Consider the following 21,966-nt stretch of genomic DNA (forward strand, 5'->3'; position numbering starts at 1 on the left):
ATGGCTGCGAGTTTCCACCACGTGGGCAGAGGTCGCCCCGCACGAAAATGGCCGCGGGGCCGCAACCACCACGTGGGCGGAGGCCGCCCCCGCTCAAAGATGGCTGCGCGCGCACCCTTGGGCCGCCCCGCCCTCGAATGCCGGCGGCCTTGGAGTTTTCCCAGTCTGGCCGAGAGGGAAGGCTTTGTCCCGCCCGGATAACAAAACCCAGTGCTTCGTGGGCGGAGAGTTTGTAACTGGCTACTCGCCGGCGGAGCATGCGGCTAGCTGTTGTTTTTGTCCTGCAGCGTGAAGGCTTCTAAAACACATCCCTCTCTTTCTCAAGTCCTAGGAGTAAAAAAAAAAAATCCATAAATGACATCCCCTGGGAAAGTATGTCGAATGATGTGGATCCGTTACCTTCTATCATTGTATCACTGTCATTCGTTATTCATCGAATTACTGGAGCGGGCGCCAGTAACGTCTCCATTTGCCCCACCCTGATAATTTAGCAGCCTCTCCTTACTAGTTTTTCCCAATGATCGGAGGCTCTTTTCAGGGTCAGGGGAATGAGACCTGTTACTATTACTGTATTTGGCATATCAAATATGCATATGCCAAGGCTCTGATGTGCAGGTGGGATATTCTTGGTAGCTTGCTGGGATCTCTGAAAGGCATGCATGCATATAATATATATATAGGCTGGAGCTATAGCACAGCAGTTGGGCATTCGCCTTTCATGCGCCTGACCTGTGTTCGATTCCTCTGCCCCTCTCGGAGAGCCCGGCGAGCAGAGCCCGCACGGCAGAGCCTGGCAAGCTACCTGTGCGTACTGGATATGCCAAAAACAGTAACAATAAGTCTCTCAATGAGAGACATTACTGGTTGCCCGCTCAAACAAATCGATGAGCAACGGGATGACAGTGACAGTGATATATATATACATTTCCCTCTATGATTTTATGGAAAATGGGTAGGGAGTGTTCGTGGCCGCAAGGTCCAGGAATATGTTCATTCATGAATGAGGCTTGGCCCGAGCATGTGAAAAGTGGCCTGGAGCGTGGCAGTGGTTGGGTAGTGGAGGTTGGCTGCTGGGGCTGGGTCCCTTGGGGTGGGGAGGGCTCTCACAGGTCTCCCTCTGAGGCACCCCTGGTGCGGAGTCTGGTGGCATGGTTATGGGGGCCTCATTGCATGCATCAGACCAGGGCTCAATGCCTGGCACTACTGAAACAAAACTCTGGATTCAGTTCCCAGTGCAGCTTGGTCCCTGGGTACCTTACTGCTAGCTGAGGGCCCCTGCTTCTCAAAAAAGTCATTGTTGCTATTTTTTTTCTTTATTTCTTGAGTCATACCCATGCTCAGGGTTACTCCTGGCTTGGCATTGAGGAACACCTTACCCACTGTACTACTCTTCAACCATTTTGCTATATTTTTATAACCTTTCATTTTTAATCACAAAGTTCCTCCTGCCAGTGCCAGATAGTCTCCTCATCAGCCACCCTCCATAACTCACGGCTGCTTCTCCCGGAAGGGAGCATAAAATGAGGCCCCCATAACCATGTTACATTCTATAGTACACTGAACACATTCTCTGCAGCCAGAAAACGGAAGATCAGGAGGATCTGTTTCTCTGGAGAGAGGAGGGGAACACAACCTCCGTGGGGCTAGTCTCGGGGTGCTGCAGGAGGTGTGACCCCCCCTCCCAATGCTCACGGAACCATGTGTGGTGCCGGATTCTGCACACAGACATGCACACATGATTGTACACCAGCCCCTTGAAACACTTCAGCCGGGCAGGAAGCTTCAACCACAGCTTTATGGTGAATTGCACTGCCTAAGCTAGATCTTTCATGACATCAAAATTGCTTCTTATTAAATAACAGATTTGTTGAGCACCTCAATGTATTCAGTACTGTCACACCTTCCAAGAAATTACAAATAGTATCACATGGTGCCCATTGTTTGATTTTCTGGGTAATATTACATATAGAGCTACATGTAGTTGCAGGTAGAGAATTGGGCTGGTGATGTATTCTGGGAGATAAACATTGGCTGGCATGAAGGTAATTGAGAATAGGATCCATCTTCGATGGCAAAAACCCTTTAAAATGGGGCTGGAGCGATAGTACAGCGTGTAGGACGTTTGCCTTGCACACGGCGGACCTGGGTTTGATTCCCAGCTTCCCATGTGGTTCCCTGAGTACCGTCAAGGGTAATTCCTGAGTGCAGAGCCAGGAGTAATCCCTGTGCATCACGGGTGTGACCCAAAAAAGCAAAAAAAAAAAAAAAAAAAAAAACAACCCTTTAAAATCTTGAACTCCAGGCCTGGAGTAAGGCTGTATGCCAAGTGAGGAGATGCTCCATCACTGCAACAGAGTCTTTGCTAAGAGTATCATAAGGAGATCATCAACAACTCAAAGCTCATCCCCTTGCAATCACCCTAGCATGGGGGGCTGGGGGGGTGTTGGAATTTGGGAAAACTATTTAAACCAACTTGGTAGAAGCAAAGGGCTATTTTGCTAGCATGTCTGTCTGGGGTGTGTCTTTCCTTTTGCTGATTCTATGGCCTCTTTGAGCTCATCTGCCTGAAATGTGTACTGCCTTTAGGGTACACTGTCCCCTTCTTGGGAAATGGTCCTCCAGTCTTCTTGAGATGTGCACTTGCTTTTTCTACTCTGTTCCCTCTTGAGCATGTATCTCCCTTTCTCTGCCCTTTGTTTCCCAGATAAACTTATTTAACTTCACTATTTGTCTCCTGAAATTCTTTTTTTTATTTATTTTATTGAACCACCATGTGGAAAGTTACAAAGCTTTCAGGCTTATGTCTCAGTTATACAATGCTTGAACACCCATCCCTTCACCAGTGCACATATTCCACCACCAAAAACCCCAGTATACCTCCCACCCCTCCACCCTCCCACCCCCACCTGCATAGCTGATAAATTTCACTTCACTTTCTCTTTACCTTGATTACATTCCATATTTCAACACAAAACTCACTATTGTTGTTGGAGTTTCCCCGGAAAAAAAAACAGCCCCGCTGAAAAGGAAGCATTTGATAATTAGTTTTCCATTGCTGAGAATGAAGAGATATGAAGTCATGCAGCTGTTATCTCAGCCGCGCAATTTGGGATTTCTATATTTTAGTATTTTAGTAATTAAGTCCAGGGAGATTTATGTCAAAAATTGCATCATTTCCCTTCCTGGGGCAGCATGGGGCTATGGCTTAGTTCACAGTCTAGAGACATTTCTACAAGAAGCTGCTGGTACCAAAACTAGTGTAGCTGGCCTCCGGATCATGGTCGAGCAGCAGCAGAGTGGCCGCACACACGTGCAGCCACTTGGGTTGCATCTTGGCGGAGAGCGCGCTGGTATCGCCCCTGTCCCGAGATCACCCACGCATGCTGATGTTGCAAGTTTATACCTCTTTTTTTTTTTTTTCCTTCCCGAGCCTCCAAGTTCGTACCTCCTGAATGGTCCTTATAAGATGGCGGATGCCACGCCGTCTTTTCCCGAAAAGAGAAAAAAGCCGAGAAAGAAAGACCTTTCCCCTCCTTGGCCGGCATGGGGCTATGGCTTAGTTCACAGTCTAGAGACATTTCTGCAAGAAGCTGCTGGTACCAAAACTAGTCAAGCTGGCCTCCGGATCGTGGTTGATCAGTAGCAGAGCGGCCGCACACACGTGCGGCCATCCGGGTCGCATCTCAGCAGAGAGCCCGTCTCCTGAAATTCTTTTCTGTGAGGAAAGTCAACGAATCTGGTAAACATGGGTAAGATTTAGAACTTGACGTTCCTTTCCTGCAAAGATCAGTTCCTCATTCCAGCCTGGGTTTTTCAGGGATGCCTGAGAAATTGGGTGGCAGGGGAGATTCCCCTTTCGAGACAGAACAAATAGAAGCCAGGTGCATCTATCTGACAACCCCCTCATGGGGCCAGTAACATGTAAGGTGCTTAACACAGACTCTCTTCAGTCCCATGTTTACAGAAATTTGAGCAAGAAACAGTTTGGCACTGGAGAAAAAAGAGGAAGTTTTATTTACACATACAACAGTTTTATCGACACATACAGACTCAGCCTGGCTGTCACCAAAAAGGGCTGAGCCTCGAAAGCAGTTCACAAAGATCTTTTAAAGGCCAATTACAAGTTACGAGCTTTTAAGGGAAACATTTTTTCATTCAACATATACAATGGTTGCTAACATGATTGCTAACATATAAAACAATTGGTACAATCAGTGATTAGCACAATTTGCTTTAAGTTCCATATTGGCACTTACTAATTGTTTCTGTGACCCTGTTCCTGTTCAAGGAACTGAACCAAATTAGTTTCCTTGCTCTGTTCTTGTCAGAACTTTGCGATTTACAACCTATTCATCTTTGACCTGCTTCTAAAATAGATCACGCAGAGGTCCTGCCTCTAATTTTCCCCATTCTGCCTCGAATTTCCCCCGATTCACTAGATTTCCCCAGACTTTTCCCCAGGCGACCCCGCTGGGTAAAGAGGGAAGTGATAGACTCCCTTGTCCAAGCTGCCACCTCTTGCCTCTCCACTTCGTATGATTCACACAGGGAACCCTACTCCTTTGGGTGGGAATTAGCTCTCCCACCAGCCACACCTGCACCAGATACAAGTCTTCGAGCCCAGCCAGGAATGATTCCTGTGCATGAGTCAGGAGTTAGCCCTGAATACCACTGGGTGTGGCCCCCAAACCAAACCAAAGCTAGTGACCAGGGGGTGAGCTCAGATTTTTAAGCAGGCTGACTTAAAAAAAAAAAAAGCCAGCACCACATAGTCCCCTGAGCACCAAAGGGGTGACCCTGGAGGTCCCCACACCTTAGGGTCCTAGCAGTTACCTTTAGGCCCTAGGGTTGATCAGTTCTGCCTAGTTGGATGAGCTGGGGGTGAAGGTAAGAGGCTGAGCACCTGCTTCAGAGACAAAACAAAAGCAAAACTAGTGAGGAACAAAATATGCTTCCTTATTTATAATTTAAAGCCATAATGTACTACGGGCTTAAGTGGAGGTAAGGATCAGTATACAATCTGGAGGAAGGAGGGCGAAGAGATAGTACAGAAGGTATGGTGCGCGCCTTGTACACAACCGACAGCAGTTCAATTCCTGACATCTCATCTGGTCCCCTGAGCAATACTAGAATCCCTGATCACTGAGCCAGGAATAAGTCCTGAGCACTCTAGAGTGTGGCCCCCAAACAACAAATCTGGAGAAAGGAGTAGAAGGGGGAAAGAAAGGAAAGAAGAGTTGTGTTGGGACTATTGTTCCAAAAACTAAAAGCCGGGACCCAGAATACAGAAGGGGGAGGTAGAACCCAGATCGCTGGCAGTGGAGGGTTTATAATGTGTTGAGGAATGGTGGAGGATAAAATAAGGCTGATGTTTTAGGCATGGGCCTCATCACTCACTTTAGCAGAGAAGACAGAGAGGACAAAGTGGATTCTCAACACTGACTCATACTAAAGTTTTCAGGAATCTTCATGAAAACTTGAGTTGCATTTTCTTCTACTTTCAGTATGTGCTGTTTCAGAACAAATGGCTTATCCAAAACACATAAATAACACAAGTGGTACTTGTATGGATGAAGGCCACAGGAACTTTCATTTTTAGCTTAAAATGTATGTAGTGGAGAAAAATTTTTTGCACTTTAATAAAGGTTTTTATTTTGGGGGCTGGGAATGTGCTTCAGGGGTAAAATATATGTCTTATATGTGTAAGACCATAGCTTCCATCTGAGGCATGCAAAATAAAGAGTTTTTATTTGCCATAAGTTCAGTTTTCTGTGATAAAAAGAAAATGAAAGTCACCTCATATATCACCTCATTTCACAACTGGGACCATAGGGAACCCAGAATATTCCAAGAGACCCACTTGTGAAAAATTGTATAACTGGGACCATGGTGTGCTAGGAGGTAGGAGACAGGGTAGAGAGCACAGGAAAGAAATGAAGCTAGTTGGGAAAAGGTTGCAATACATTTTTACATAATGGCTCTATTGTAACAAAAATTTTCTGCAACTTTTACACTATTTGTGTGGAAAAAGGCAGTGAGAGAGGGATATAAGTAGGGCCATGCACAGGAAAAAGAAGTTTGTATGTGTCTCCAAATAATCATTGTTTCATTTCATTAACAAACAAGGGGCTTAGTTCCTATACATGGTTAGTTTCCAGGACCTTCCTGGGAGCTTATGAAAAATTTTCTAAACCCTGTATCGGTCACTAATTTAACATGGTATTTTAGTCCATGTTCACGGGCCAGAGATAGTACAGGAAGTAAGGTACTTGCAGCTGAGCCCAGATTGGTCCACCAGGTATGGCATATGGTCCACCACCACTGGTCACTTCTGAGCACAGAGCAAGAATAAACCCACCTCCCAAAAAGAACAACTTGTGAGGCCAGAGAGATGGATCCAGCAGCTGAAAACACGGTTTGGATGCAGAGGGCCCAGCTTTGACCTCTGGCACAGTAAGGTCTGCTGAGAAGCCCCAGGAATAACATCTAATACTAATCTAGGAATAGCCCCTGAGCACTGCCAGGTGAGACCTGACCCAAATTAACAAAAAGACCTCATTTATATCTTTAATTCACTTATCCACATTCTCCTTTGCTCTCTATAACATAGCTATATAACTTTGCATTTAGTTTCAAATATTTCAAGTTGTAATACACCTTAAGACCTCTGTATACATTTTGTTTTGTTTTTTCTCTTCTTTGAAATTCTGATTCTTTCCAAAAATTCAAATTTCTGCTAAAATGCAAACATTTAGGGGCCGGAGCGATAGCACAGCGGGTAGGGCGTTTGCCTTGCTCTCGGCCGACCCGAGTTCGATCCCCGGCATCCCATATGGTCCCCCAAGTACCGCCAGGAGTAATTCCTGAGTGCAAAGCCAGGAGTAACCCCTGAGCATCGCTGGGTGTGACCCAAAAAGCAAAAAAAAAAAAAATAAAATAAAATAAAATGCAAACATTTAGCAGACATTTATCTGTCCCTCAAATAGCCCCTAGAAATAGAAACTTCATTTCCTGCCTTAGCACTATTTTTGGTTCTCCTTTGTAATACCTATGATCCATAATTATTTTATAGCTCCTTTCTAAGGATATAAGCTACTGGAGGGTAAGGATATATCTGCTTTACCCTTTAAGTAGAAGGAATGAAATGATTGCTAAAGAAAGGATGTGGCAACATAAAAGTGTCAAAAGAATTTCAATGTAGCAAGCTAGAGACTGCTAACAATATGAACATAAATGTACAAACTTCCTTATGACTAAAGGTAAATATTCAATATAAATTGAATTTATGAGTGAGTTCTACAGTACATCAAGACAATATTTAGAAATATTTGGAAACAGGGCCACGTGAGGTGGTTTTGATAGCAATCATTCTCTCTACCATGTAGTAAGCTGAATTACTTCCAACAAGTTAACTTCCCCTTGCTTCGATTTCCTGTGTACATATAATGGCAGTTTCAAAGCATTAAACTTAAATGGAGGCCTGAGAGATGGTACAGCAAGCAGGGTGTTTGCTCTGCATGCTGCCAGCGGGGGTTTGATCCTCAGCAGCCCCCAAGTCCCGAGCCCACCAGGAGTGACCCCTTATCACTGCCAGGTATGGCCCCAAACTAAACAAACGGAATATGTAGCTATTAAGTCCAGGTCTAATACAAAAAAAAAAAAAAACCACCCCAAAAACTCTCTTAATAAACGTTAAGTAATAATATACTCCATACAAATGACTTTTCTGTCCTTTGAGGGGTGAGCACACCCAACTACTCTCAGTGATCACTCGGTGCTCAGACCCAACTTCGCTTAGTGGTCACTCAGAAGTGACCAGAGGACCGGATTGCAGTCATGAGTGTGCACGGAGAGCACCTTAATCCCTGGGCTGTGCTATGTGGCTCCACTTTTTCTTAGTGAGTTTAACGTTTTTTTTTTCTTTTTGGGTCACACCCTGCGATGCACAGGGATTACTGGCTCATGCACTCAGGAATTCCTCCTCGAAGTGCTCGAGGGACCATGGAAATGGAACCCGGGTTGGCCGCGTGCAAGGCAAAATGCCCTACCCGATGTGCTATCACTCCAGCCCCGAGCTTAACATTTTTTGAGCCAGAGATAAGCCCCAAAGTGAGATCCTTGACAAGGACGGCATTCTATCACTTCTACTATTAAATTTTGGGTGATTTCTGGATTTGTCCTGGCGTTGCCTGCCTCTTCGCCTTCTCACCCGCGACTTCATTTCCTAGGAAGTGACCCTCCCACAGACCGCCTGTGTATTCCTGGCCAACTGTGACGCTTTTCTTGGTACTGACAAAACAACCGTCCCACTGTTTTGCACGGACGGGCCCTCCGGACCTGGGGGCCTTCTTTCATCGTCGTGTACATGGTCGCAAGTTGTTCCCTGTACTCGGCTGGCCGCTCTCTGAGGTAGTGTCGCTTGGAACGCCAGCGTCCGCCCAGCCTCACGTAACATCCAGTCACCTCAGGCTGGGAGGATGAAGACCCGGGCGGCCGCCACCTTCAAAGACATCGCCTCCCCTCCCCCGTCTGTACAACGGGGCCCGTAATTTGTGCTCGGTTGCCAGGAGGTACACAGGCGCTAAGAAGAGCCACCCTCCGCCAAATGACCAGGCTCCGAAGGCCCGCGCTGGCCTGGGCCCGGGCACGGTCGGGAGGACTAACGCCGGCAGCCAGAAGCCCCGCCGGCCGGGCCGTCTCACTGCGCAGGTGCGGCCGGAGGGGGCGGGCCGCGGAGCCCAGGGCGGGGGCACTTCCGGGATCCGCCTCCTGGCGGCGCCATCTGACGCGCGCTGACGTCATCGCTGTGCGCTGCCACGTCTGCGGGCTCCGCGGTAATGGAGGCTGAGGAGGAGTGCTGACGGGCGCTCCCCCTTAGCTCGGGCTTCTCGGTCTGCCACCGACTCGGGCTGGGGTGTGGGGCTGGCAACCCCAGGGCTGGGTTCCGTTGCTCGCCTGTCCCCGGGCGGGGCCGGCTGGGGGACCCGAAGCTGGTGAGGAGCGCCTCAAGGCGTCTAGGGCGTTCTCGTGCCCGGGGTTGCGCCGGGGAAGCCGCCCCCTGCGCCCCGGGATCCCGCCGCGGCGGCCGGGTCTCCTCCATGAGTGAGTATCGGCGGGCTTCCGTGCGGCGCCCCCGGGCCGGGCCCGGCCGGGCCCCCGCAGCCCTCCCCACCCCCACCCCGCTCCCCGGCTGCTCCGCCGGCCCCGGGAGAGCAGTTGAACAAGCGGGGGCGGGGGGGGGGGACAGGTGTGGTCCCTCGGCCTCTCGCTCGCCGACTTCATCCCCGTTTTTGTTTCCCGCTGCACTTCTCTTTGCCTCGGCTCGTTAATTGAGCAAGGGCTGGTGCAGCCCCTGCATCCAACGGCTTGAATGCTTTTGTCCTCCGTGGCGTTTGCTCGCCGAGGCTGCAGGAATAGGGACCGTCGGAGCCGTCTGCAGAAGCGTTTTGAAAACCCGGCTATCGTTCTTCAGTTTTTAAGTGGTAACATGTAGGAAGCCAACTTTGGATTTCACATGCAGGCGGAGCCACGCATAGGTTGATGGGTCTTTTCTTTTCGGTCTGTGTCTTGATGGGTCTACTTTTAGATCTTGCCGTCTCAGTAATTTCTAATTTACATCCACTAATTTTAGTAATTTACATCTAGTTTTTCTAGAATGGGCATCCACTTGAGCCTCTTACAATATTCATTATTTTTAAATACTTCCCCCTTACCATATGGTAGTAACCATTTGAACTGTTTTGCTTTTTTAAAGAGTGTAAGGCCGAATACTTTTCATCCATCTTTGTCCTGATAACATATAACATTTTCTATGGTGAAGATCCAAACTCTAGAGATTTCTTTACTGCTCAGTTAAATTCACATAATATGTGACACGTCTGATCTCAGAATACCCATCCTTTGAGTTAAAAAAAAAAGGTCTACATTTTGGACAATACCGATTCTCCTGTATTCCTAGTGACTGATGTAAAACTTTACATTTGAATTGGAAATGTACATGTTAGGTATTTCTTGTACATGTCTACTTGACTAAATATTTTTCATGTGATACAAACCAACTGACAAAAGACAAATTGTGACTTTCCTAATGCTGAAGGAGCTTATAGCAGACCTCGCTGAGTAGTCGTTTCATGAAATAAAAGTAAGTGATAAGCTCTGGGAGCATTGTGTGAAAATCTGGCTTTCTAAGGCTTACTCACTTGTTTTGGTTGTTTTATTACATTGACTTTTTTTAAAAAATAGAAAGCTGATTGTTTAAATTTTCTTTTTGTTGTTGTTCAGAGTTGAAACAGGTTGGCACCCATTAACCTGGGTTGCAACTACAGGTGGCACTGGAAGCAGACTGGTCCTCGGACATGCCCGGTGGAAGGAGGGGCCCTAGTCGGCAGCAGCTAAGCCGTTCAGCTTTACCTTCTTTACAGACTTTGGTTGGTGGGGGCTGTGGCAATAGAGCAGGCCTGAGAAACAGGTAAAGAAGATATGACTATGCATAATTTGTTATAATCCTATGGTCAGTTAAGACAGTTGTTACGCTGTACAGGCATTTGCTTACCAAGAGTAATTCTTGATGTTGAAGTAGAAATCCTCATGTTGAAAATTGAAAGCTTGATATTTGAGAATACCTAGGAGGTCAAAGTTGTGCTGAGATCTACAAAAGTGAAAGCAGTTTAGTTCTTATGATAATCTAAATTCTGGTCATCGCCTTGTTAACTATTAAAAGAAGAGAGGGGTGAATAAAAGTGCAAGGCAAGCTGAGCTTTCTAGCATTCTTTTTGGGTGGGATAGGGTGGCAGTTTATAAGTCATAGTTCCACAGTGGTCTTGAAAATTACTCTTTACAAAATACTGAAATTAATAGGCCATCAGCTGTTGCCTGATACTGAGCTGTTTATCCAGTGTAGGAAAAGAATTTTATCTTTTTAATGGAAATTTATCTCTGTCCCTCATTTTCAAAAGTTAAATTGAATTATTTTTAATTTTTTAATTTTATTCACTTAACTCCATTAGAAGATTTAGTTCTTTTGCATGGAAGTAGCTTTCATCTGATCAAATGTTTGATCAGGCTAATTTCTGCTGATTTCTGTTTTCTCGCCGATTGAAGTTTTCTCTTGACTTGATTCAGTTTTTTATACTTAGAACTCAGTACTACCCCTATCTTTTCTAATACTCCTGATGTCTTTTGTGTACGTCTCTTCATGACCTCTCTGTTCTTTCTGCCCTGGTGATCCAAATTCTACTTCTAATCTTATTTAAATGGTACTCCCTGAATTTCCAGTCTTTATTCCAAACCAGTATGTAGTCCACATTTTATGTTTATATATGTATCTAGCATATTCTTTGTGCTTTATTATTTTGTCTTACTAGTTTTTGGGTGACACCCAGCAGTGCATGGGCATTGCTTTTGGCTCTGTGCATAGAGATAACTCCTGGTAGTGTTTGGAAGTCCAGGTGATGCCGGAGATGGAACATGGGTCTCCTGCTTGCAATCGTGTGTCCTGTCCTACCCTACCCTTGGCTGCTTGCTTTTTTTTTTTTTTTTTTTTGCTCTTTGGGTCACACTTGGCAATGCTCAGGGGTAAAGTTACTCCTGGCTTTGCACTCAGGAATTACTCCTGGTGGTGCTCAAGGGACCATATGGGATGCTGGGAATCGAACCCGGGTTGGCCGCGTGCAAGGCAAATGCCCTACCCGCTGTGTTGTAGCTCCAGTCCCTTGGCTGCTCACTCTTAAAGATGGTAGTACTGTCTGCCTCATAACAATGTTGAAAGTAAAGTAAATTACAGAACTACTTGAAATTTTATTTTTGAATTGTCCCAATTTTAAAAATGAATGTGAATTACTTTACTATTTGGGGAGGGGCTTCGGCCACACCAAGGGCTGCTGGGGGCTACTCCTAGTTCTGTGCTCAGGAGACAATGGTGCTAGTGATTTGATCTAAACAGGGTTGGTTGCATGAAAGGCAAGTTCCTTATCCTCTGTACTACCTCTTCTATTTCATGTTTTTAAAAGTCAATTGAGTGAGAATATGAAAGTTTTTTGAAGAAAGATACATAAATACTAAGATGAAGGCTTACCTCCAGTTTGAAGTACATGCCTTAATTTTACAAGTATACGCTAATAGTAATTGAGTACTTTCAGGTTTTAGCTTTTCAGTAGAAAGTCGTAGCTGTGCATATCTAGGATTCTAGATAGCAACAAAAATCCTAACCCTATATTAACTCAGGTAATTCTTTGCTCATTTTCTTCTGATTTGGCTTTGAAGATTCCCCAAGATATTATGTCCTCACTGGTTTCCCTTATTTTGTTGTTGGTATGTCCTGGCAGTGCTCAGGACATACTCCTGGCTCTGTGCTCAGGGATCATCCCTGGCAGGGCTCAGGGGACCATGTGGGATGCCAGGGATGGACCATGGGTTAGTTCTGTATAAGACAAGTGCCCTACCACTGTGCTGCCACTCCTGCCTGGGCTTCCCTGTGCAGCGTCTAAGGGACTTCTGCAGGCCTCCAGGGGAGTGAGAGGCGGAGGCTTTGCAGTTTTCCAGCCTTCTCTATTACTAACTCCTCTGTGTGTGGGGGGATACTTTATAAAATGTCATGAGGTAGGGGGCTGGGGCAGAGATGAAGTCTTATGCTCTTTACAAAGAACTGAAAGAACATTTCTGGATGATCTGCTTAAACACTTGAAATCTGCAGAATAATGGCAGAACTAAGGACATTTGGAAAATACCTTTTATTGGTGGGTTGGGCTGAGATCGGGTAGTCTTTTGTCTGCATCTTCTTAGTGCTCCTATTGTGGCAGTTGAGATTCTATCATGGTTGTGTTGATCTACTTCCTCACTCCCTTTGTTCCTCCTTTAACATGTATTTCTTTAGTGATTAATTGGGGTAGTAGGGAAAAGAATAGATTTTGATGTATTAGATATTAAGTTCAAATTAAGTAGAAGATCAGTTGTTTGTGGTTTGAAAAAAATCAGTAATTTTTTTTTTGCTTGTTTTGTTTTGGGTCACACCTGGCGATGCACGGGGGGTTACTCCTGGCTCTGCACTCAGGAATTACTCCTGGCGGTGCTCAGGGGACCATATGGGATGCTGGGGATCGAACTGGGTCGGCCGTGTGCAAGGCAAACGCCCTACCTGCTGTGCTATCGCTCCAGCCCCACTGAGATGTTTTTTAAAATTTAAAATTTTTACTTAAATCACAGTGAAATACACATTTACAAAGCTGTTCATGATTGGATTTCAGTCATACATTTTCCAACACCTATTCCTTCACTTTTCCACCACCAATGTCCCCAGTTTCCCTCCCACACGCTCCCCCTAGCCTGCCTCTGTAGCAAGCACTTTTATTCCTCCCCTTTTGGGCATTATGGTTTGTAATACAGATGCTGAAAGGCCATAATGTATGTATCTTTACCTACTTTCAATATTCATTTCTTGTCCCGAATGATCATTTCCAACTATTATTGTTATATAGTCCCTTCTCTATCAAACTGCCCTCCGCCCCCTACACACTTGTGGCAAGCTTCTAGTCATTGACCAGTTCTCCTGGCCCAATTTTTATTGGCCTTGGATATTAGTCTCATACTATTTTTTTTATATCCCACAAATGAATGCCATCATTCAATATCTGTCCCTCTCTTTATGATTCATTTCACTCAACATGATACTCTCCATGTCCATCTTTCTATAAGCAAATTTCATGACTTCATTTTCCCTAACAGCTGCATAGTATTTCATTATGTAGATGTACTGTAGTTTCTTTACCTAGTTGTCTGTTCTTGGGCACTTAGGTTGTTTTCAGATTCTGGCTAATTGTGAATAGTGCTGAAATGAACATTGGCGTGCTGGTGGTGTTTCTGCTGTGTTTTTGGGCCTCCAGGGTGTATTCCCAGAAGTATTGCTGGGTCAACTGGGAGCTCAATTTCAGTGTTTTGAGGAATGTCCATATTTTTTTTTTTCTAAACAGGCAGGACCAGCCAACATTCCTACCAGCAATGAGGGAGAATCCCTTTGTACCTGCATTCACACCAAGACTGGTTGTTCTTGTTATTTTTTATGTTTGCTAGTCTTTGTAGTGTTAGATACTGTCTCATTGTTGTTTTGATTTGCATCTCCCTGTAGATTAGTGATGTAGAGCATTTTTTCATGTGCCTTTTGGCCATTTGAGTTTTTTCTTTGAGGAAGCTTTTGTTCTTTATTTCTCTCCTAATTCTTGATTATTTTGTGAAATTTTCATTTAGAAAGTTTATTTTGGAAGAAGGTCTTATTGTTGTTTATTGATAGGGGAAAAAAGCAGGTTTCCTTCTCTAAGTGATGCAGAAACTTTTTTTGGGTGGGGGGGCTACACCCAGCAATGCACAGGGGTTACTCCTGGCTCATGTACTCAGGAATTACTCCTGATGGTGCTCAGGGGACCATATGGAATGCTGGGAATTGAACCTGGGTTGGCCGCGTGCAAGGCAAATGTACTACCCACTGTGCTAACAGTTCCAGCCCTGCAAAGATGTTTTTATGTTAGACCTGGAGAAGCACTATTCAGAATATAGATAAGTGTCTGAGGAGAGAGCTCAGAGGGCTGGACCTCATGTTTTGTGTAGGGGAGAGCACAGTTCAATTCCTGACATCACAGGTCAACTGAGCACCAGGCTGGGAGTAGACCCTTGGGCATCCCTGAAAATAGGGGTTGGGGATAAAATCAGTGGTAGATAACTTAGGTTTTAGGAAGAATTTGAACCAAAAAAGTATCCAGATGTAAGTAACTCACTTTTGGAATGTCTGAGTGTTGAAGAAAAAATAGTTGCAGAATTGTAATCAGTTTTGAAGGATGTAGTGATTCTGCTAGTCAGGTCAGCTGGAAAAGAGACATTTGGTGTATGTTTGGGGCCTGTTTGTTGAAAGTAAGCTTTGAGAATGTCAAGGAGCTAATTGAGTAGCATATTCAGGATTGAAATTCATAGTTCCTTGTCTTGTAGGGAGCAGAAATTTAATTTTGGGGAAATTTTTTTTTCTTGTTTTTGGTTTTTTGGGCCATACCCAGCAGCACTCCGGGCTTCTTCCTGACTCTTCATTCTGGGGTCACTCCTAATGAGGCTCAAGGGACCATATGTATGGGCCGGAGCGACAGTACATCAGGTAGGGTGTTTGCCTTGCACTGGTTGACCCAGGTTCAATCCCCAGCATCCCATATGGTTCCCCCGGGACCACCAGGAGTAATTACTGAGTGTATGAGCTAGGAGTTTACCGCTGTGCATTGACAGGTATGACCCAAAAAGAAAAACAAACAGAAACATAACAAATGATTTACTGTGCTTTCTCAATGTTCGTTTGACTGGTGAATAAGGAAATAAGAATACCTGGCTTATTCTATTGTAAGGGTTCCTAGTCTTGGAAGTTCTAATCAGAATCTACTTCCATAACTTATGATTAAGTGAAGTGAGGTAATAGATTGTGTTTTAGCATTATTTTCCACCATTCCACTGTGTTGTACAACTCCAGAGGTCACCTTTCATGTGATTTTTCTGTGAATAATTCCTCCTGAAGTTTTGTGGTGCTATGACCCATCTCCCAGAGCAGATCAGTATTTATGAGTGATTTGTTATTGTTAGGTTGTAGATAGAAACCTGCTCCTCATGAGACTTGTTCTATTGTAATATACTTAGAAACAGGGAAAGAAATGGGTTTTTTCCTTCCAGCTCCTTTCCACATCCCTTTTCTCTCTTCTGCTATGGCTTTTATTTTCCCCCCCCTTTCCCCCCTTTTAGGGTCACACCTGGCAATTCACAGGGGTCACTCCTGGCCTTGTACTCAGGGACTACCCCTGGCGGTGCTTAGGGGACCATATGGGATGCTGGGAATCGAACCCAGATTGGCCGCATGCAAGGCAAACCCCTACCTGCTGTGCTATCACTCTAGCCTCCTGCTATGGCATTCTTATTCACTTAAACCACTTTAAATGTCATCCTATGCTAGGGTTCTGTATTTGGAAATTTTAGGGTAGAATGGTAACAGTAGTTATCTAAAATTTTGTCTGGTATGCAGTCCAGCCTCTCTTAGTTCTGTAAACCGTGATAGAGCTTTAGATCTCTGTAAGTATTCCCAAGTATATAAATAGTGTGAATTACTGTTCTGTACCCAAATACTACCACTTTAGATCACTCAGTTTGAACATGTAAAGAGCTCAGAAGAAAACATGAAGATAGGAATTAAAATCTTAATTTTTTTGAACGAGCAAGATCATTTGCAGGACTGGAGCACACACCTGACTTGCAGTGACCCTGAGTTCAGCCCAGAGCACCACATATTTCACATGAGTACCACCAGGATGCCGCTATCGACTCCTACTGGGCACAAGCCACACTGGACTGAGTGTCAGGAGTGTCCTTTGGCTCTAATGAGCACTGCTTTGGAGACCTCTGTCCCAGTTTCAGTATCTGCACATTTATAGTTCGCGCTGTCTTTGATGACTATACTTGTTTTCTGTCTTTTCAACCTAAAGATTTATATTTGAGTAACAATGCAAAATTCCTTAAGATTTATGACATCAAGGAACAACTCTCTCTCTCTCTCTGTCTCTCTCTCTCTCTCTCTGTCTCTCTCTCTCTGTGTATTTTTAGCAGGAGCTGGAGAGATAGTAGAGATAGTACAGCTGGGTAGGGCCCTTGCCTTGCATGTTGCTGACTTAGGTTAGGTACCCAGCATGCCATATGATACCCCCAGAACTGCAAGCAATAATTCTGAGTGTAGAGCTAGGAGTTACCCCTGAGCATTGCTGGGTGTGACCCCAAAACAAAACAAACAATGGTGTGAAACTTGCAATCATAAAGACATAGGTAGGAGTAATGGTGGTATAAAGGAGAGATGAGTCTGTTTTTATTGGATCAGAATAGCGATCATGGGAAATATGATTGGACATGTATATTTTGTGAAGGGGGCCAGAGCACAGCCTTTGCATGTGGGAGGCCTGATTTTTATCTCCTGCACTGTATGGTCCCCAGAGCATGGCCAGAAGTGGTCTGAGCCCTGAACCCTGAGCACAGCAGTGGGATAACTTTTGGCACTGTGAGAGGTGTGGTTCAAAACAAAAAGTTTTGAGAGATTTGGTAAAGGTGGCACTGAATTTAGGAAATTGTTTAGGTAAAATATGGTGAGCTATGTAGGGTAGAAAGCCTGAACTCAGTATGTTTAGAAAGGAGAGAACAGTTTGGAAATGTTATAAAGTGAAGTGTTTCAGATTTAGAGAGTAGTTCAATATGAGAAATAGAAGGAAAGTTCTTCTGTGACTCCCAGGTTGCAAATTTGTGCTGTTAACAGGGTAGGTGAACTAGAATCAGGCATTTCAGATAAAGATCTCAGTTTTGCTCAATGGATGGATTGATAACGGGGTAAAAGGGTAGAAATCTCAATAGTGAGGGACCAAGAAATAGCACAACAGGTAAGTCTCTTGCCTTGCATGCGGCTTACCCAGGTTTGATGTCCAGCATCCCATGTGGTTTGTTGATGACTACCAGGAGTGCAGAGCCAAGAGTAACCCCTAACCCTGAGCATCACCAGGTGTGGCCCAAAACATAAAGAAGAAAGGAAAAAGGAAAAAATCAGCTGTGAGTTCTGTGTGGAGAAATTTTAAGTCTCTAGCATGTAGAAAATAGTGTGGCAGCATGTAAAGAGGGAAAAGATCAGGGACAGCGCCAAGGCAGATTGAAGAGGGAGGTGGAGGTAAAGTTGGGATACCTTCAGCTTTGTGCCCTTGAAGGTTATAGCTCTGAATTTAACTGATGTTTTTTCTTCCAGGAATGGTAGTGCTATTGGCCTTCCGGTTCCACCTATCACAGCCTTAATCACCCCAGGTCCTGTTCGTCATTGCCAAATTCCTGATTTGCCTGTGGATGGGAGCCTGCTCTTTGAGTTTCTCTTTTTCATCTACTTGCTGGTTGCCTTGTTCATTCAGTATATCAACATCTACAAAACAGTGTGGTGGTATCCTTATAATCATCCTGCGTCTTGTACTTCACTAGTAAGTCTTTTTTGTTTTTGTCACTAGTATGTCTCAGTCGATTTCTGAATTCATGATGCTTAGCCAAGAAATGAATTTTGTAATGATTTAGTGCAAAATTGTATTTTTCTTTAAGGTTTTTGTAAAATACTGGAGTTTGTGACATAAGAAGGAAAAAAAAAAATCCTACCTGTATTGTAAGACTATTGAATATAGAAAGTATACTCGATTCTTCTTCCTTTTTTTGGCCATTATATTATAAAATATTGAAGTTGAATTTGATGATCTTTAAGACCCTATGTAGTTCTGTAAGTAATGTCACTGGTGGTTTTTTGTTTTTTTTTTTTTTGCTTTTTGGGTCATACCCAGCAATGCACCGGGGCTACTCCTGGCTTTGCACTCAGGAATTACTCCTGGTGGTGCTATGGGATGTTGGGAATCGAACCCGGGTTGGCCGCCTAAAAGGCAAACACCCTACCCTCTGTACTATCACTCCAGCCTCAATATCACTGTTTTAACATTAAAATATTTACTGTTTTTTGCAAGTATTTTGGTTAATTTTTTCTAAAAACAGGTAATTTCTCATTATTTATTTTATAAATCAGGAAAATTTGTGAAACTAGCTAAAAATTACAGTGACACCGTGAGCACTTACATGCACACAGTAATACTTTGCTTTCTGTATTTTCTGTTTAATCTGTAAGTACTTGCTGAGTAGTTCATTATGAAATTTTTACTTGTTGAGTAGTTCATTCTGAATTATCAAACCCACGTAATGAATTTTCAGGCTGATCATACATCTTTACTCCCAGTAAACCATTTCTCTGAGGTATTCAGGGTCTAGAGAGATAGTTTAGCAGATAAGGCCTTACATGAGACAGACCTGGGGTTGTCCTGGTCAATCCATATGGTCCACTGAGCCCTCTAAGAGGCAGTCCTGCGCACAGCCAGGTTTGGCCAAAAAAAAAAAAACAAAAAAACCCAAAAGAAAAATAGTCCCCTACACATATTGCCTAGAGTGAAAGGATCCAGCGTGCCTGTGAGAAGTAGTAGGTGGTTACTCCTGCTGTGAACTCCTGAATTAGGCTTTCATTGCTCTGATCCATACTACCAAATGCAGGTTTCTTTTTACCTTTGGTCTCCTGTGTCACTCAGTTCTGATGTAAGGTTCTCGAGCATTTAACCAATGCTTGTTACTAGCAGAAATGAAGCCATATTTAGAGCTTTAGTTGTGGGTCAGAAATGTGGCTCAGTGGTAAACCTTATTTGTGGAAGCCCTGGGTTCATTCCTGTTATTACCAAAAACAAACAAGCAAAAAAACAAAACCAGAAAACCCCAAAAGCCATGTTAGCACTCCAGCTGCAGAAAAAGTCCCAGAAATTTCACTTTTAGCCTCTGGTCCTTTTAGAAGATTTTTGTCTTTGGGGCTTCTTTTTGTTTGGGGCCACAGCCAAGGCTTGTTCCTCAGGACTCTGTGTTCAGGGTGACTCCTGGTGGGGACTCAGGGACCATATGCGGTGCCAGAGATTGAACTAGGTTGGTTGTGGGAGGTAAGTACCCTGCCTGCTGTACGATCTCTCTAGCCCCCTTGGTAAACAGTCTTTTTTTTTTTTTTTTTTGGCTTTTTGGGTCATACCTGGTGATGCACAGGGGTTACTCCTGGCTCTGCACTCAGGAATTACTCCTGGCGGTGCTCAGGAGACCATATGGGATGCTGGGAATTGAACCTGGGTCAGTCGTGTGCAAGGCAAATGTCTTACCTGCTGTGCTGTCGTTCCAGCCCAGTAAACAGTCTTAAGACTGGAGCATGGGCTGCTCCCTTGTCTGCTGTGCATGACCCTGGCCAATGTAAACTTCACGAACAGTGTATGGAATAGTAAATAAGATTTTAACCATGAGTCTGAAAGGGGCTTGAGTCTGTGAGCTGTTAAAAGGTGAGTAGATTACCAGAGATCTAGATCATTTTGGCTACTGAAGGTGTTGAGTATAGTAGGTACCTGATTGGGATGCTCTAGAAGAAACTTAAATCCCAACAAGGTGAATCTGGCTCTTAAGGTTTGTCCTCTTACATGCATCTGACTTAGAAATTTGTTAGATTTGTATGAAAGATTTAAAATTTTTTTCTATGTTAAGATCTTTACTAGCAAAAAAAAAGAAAGTGGACATCTGAATATATAAAACGTTCTGTCAAGCAATTTGCTGATTGAGACCTAACATTAAGAAACAAAAGCTAGATGAATAATTGGGAGTGGAGAACTCTGTTAATCAAATATTCTCACTTATAGAGTTAATCGTGACCATATGACCGGTTTTGTGATTTAGAATATGCCAAAATTTGCTTAATAATAAAATATATTAGGCTCTTAAATCTGGAGTGGAGGGGGCTCACCTGGTGGTGCTCAGGCACTGTACCTGGCTCTGTGTGTGGGAGTGACTCCTCACTGTGTTTAGGGGACTTTATGTGGTACTGACAATTCAAACCTGGGGTGACTGTATTCAGGCCATGCCCTAAATGTCTGTACATTCTCCATGGCCTGACACTTAAATCTTTTTTTTTTTTAATTAATTAATTTTTTAATTAGTGAGTCACAGTGAGGGTACAGTTACAGATTCACACATTTTCGTGCTTGTTTTTCCCTCATGCAATGTTTGAGAGCCCATCCCTCCACCAGTGTCCACTCTCCACCACCCGTAAACCCAACATCCCTCCCACCCTCCCCAGTCCCGTCTCCCCATAATCAGGTACCTACTATACTCAACACCTTCAGTAGCCAGAATGATCTAGATCTCTGGTAATCTACTCACCTTTTAACATCTGCTCTCTTGTCTGCTGTGCATGACCCTGGCCAATGTAAACTTCACGAACAGTGTATGGAATAGTAAATAAGAAGTGTTCCTTGAGCAGAGAGACAGGAGTAAACCCTGTGCATAGCCAGGTATGGCCCAAAAACCAAAGCAAAACAAAAACAGAAAAGGAAAGGAAACATACCAGATAGTTGGAAACAGTATTTGAAAAGCTAAGCAGTTTGTCATGAAAGGAGATAGTAGAAAAGACGTAATTTCTTCAAGAATTCTTATGGTCTGGGAGTATAAATAAAGTCAGGAAAACTTGGAGGAGATAAAGCTCTTCGTAAAGGTTCCAATCAGAGACCCGTCTGTCTTCTAATGTGATTTTTTGTTTCTCTTACAGAATTTTCATCTCATCGACTACTACCTGGCAGCGTTCATCACAGTAATGCTTGCGAGGAGGCTTGTCTGGGCCCTCATTTCAGAGGTAAGAGCTCATTCACTATATTTGCAATTAGGGAAAGGTCCAAATTTAGCTTAAATACAAGCATAAATACCTGCACTTGCACATGAGATATCCAGTGGAAAATGTTAAGATTTTTGTGAAATAGCTTGAGATCTATTTTTAAAATGTTTGTCTGATAGGAGCTTATATTTAGCTTGTGAGTTCTTCAGTACAACCTTTTTAATAGTAGTAAACATAGGATGAATTTTAATTAACATTGATATTTGAAGATTGAATGTAAATAGATGTTTGCATCTAAAACACTTTGCCAGTGTTGTCACTTAAAATAACATCATTTTAACAGTGACAGTCACTGCAGAGTTGATGACGAATCCTAGAATTTTTAAGTTACTTTGGAAATTTACATAAGCAACTATTAGAATCACAGGTAGTTGAGCTAATGTTTTTCTTCTAAAACAACATGAAAAATCTTCATACCTGAAGCTTTATTCTGTGAGCCTAAGTAATTGCAGATAGTAAAATTATAATCTGAAAGCAATTTTAAGTTAACTGAAAAATACTGATAAAAATAAAATACTGGATTGTTTGTCACAGTGGTGAAGTTGTCTATAATTTCTCTTCACAAGTCATGAGGGACATTTAGAGTTACTGAAAAACTGTGTTTTCTCCTTCCTTTCCCCTTCCCCCTTTTTTTCCCCTTTGGGCTATACCGGACAGTGCTCAAG

At 43.8% G+C, this 21,966-nt stretch overlaps 1 protein-coding gene across 1 annotated transcript in view; it reads left to right on the plus strand.

The window, feature by feature from the left end:
- The first annotated feature begins 8,823 nt into the window (after positions 1–8,823).
- The window catches only part of TMEM39A (transmembrane protein 39A), a 29,376-nt gene continuing 16,233 nt past the window's right edge, over positions 8,824–21,966 (plus strand). Inside the window, exons 1-4 of the mRNA XM_004606701.3 lie at positions 8,824–9,102; positions 10,282–10,468; positions 17,786–18,008; positions 21,179–21,262. Coding sequence (XP_004606758.1) covers positions 10,356–10,468; positions 17,786–18,008; positions 21,179–21,262 — 420 coding nt within the window. The 5' untranslated portion in view covers positions 8,824–9,102; positions 10,282–10,355. The remainder of the gene's footprint in view (positions 9,103–10,281; positions 10,469–17,785; positions 18,009–21,178; positions 21,263–21,966) is intronic.

Source organism: Sorex araneus, chromosome 2 (genome assembly GCF_027595985.1).
Source record: "Sorex araneus isolate mSorAra2 chromosome 2, mSorAra2.pri, whole genome shotgun sequence".
Lineage (NCBI taxonomy): Eukaryota > Metazoa > Chordata > Mammalia > Eulipotyphla > Soricidae > Sorex > Sorex araneus.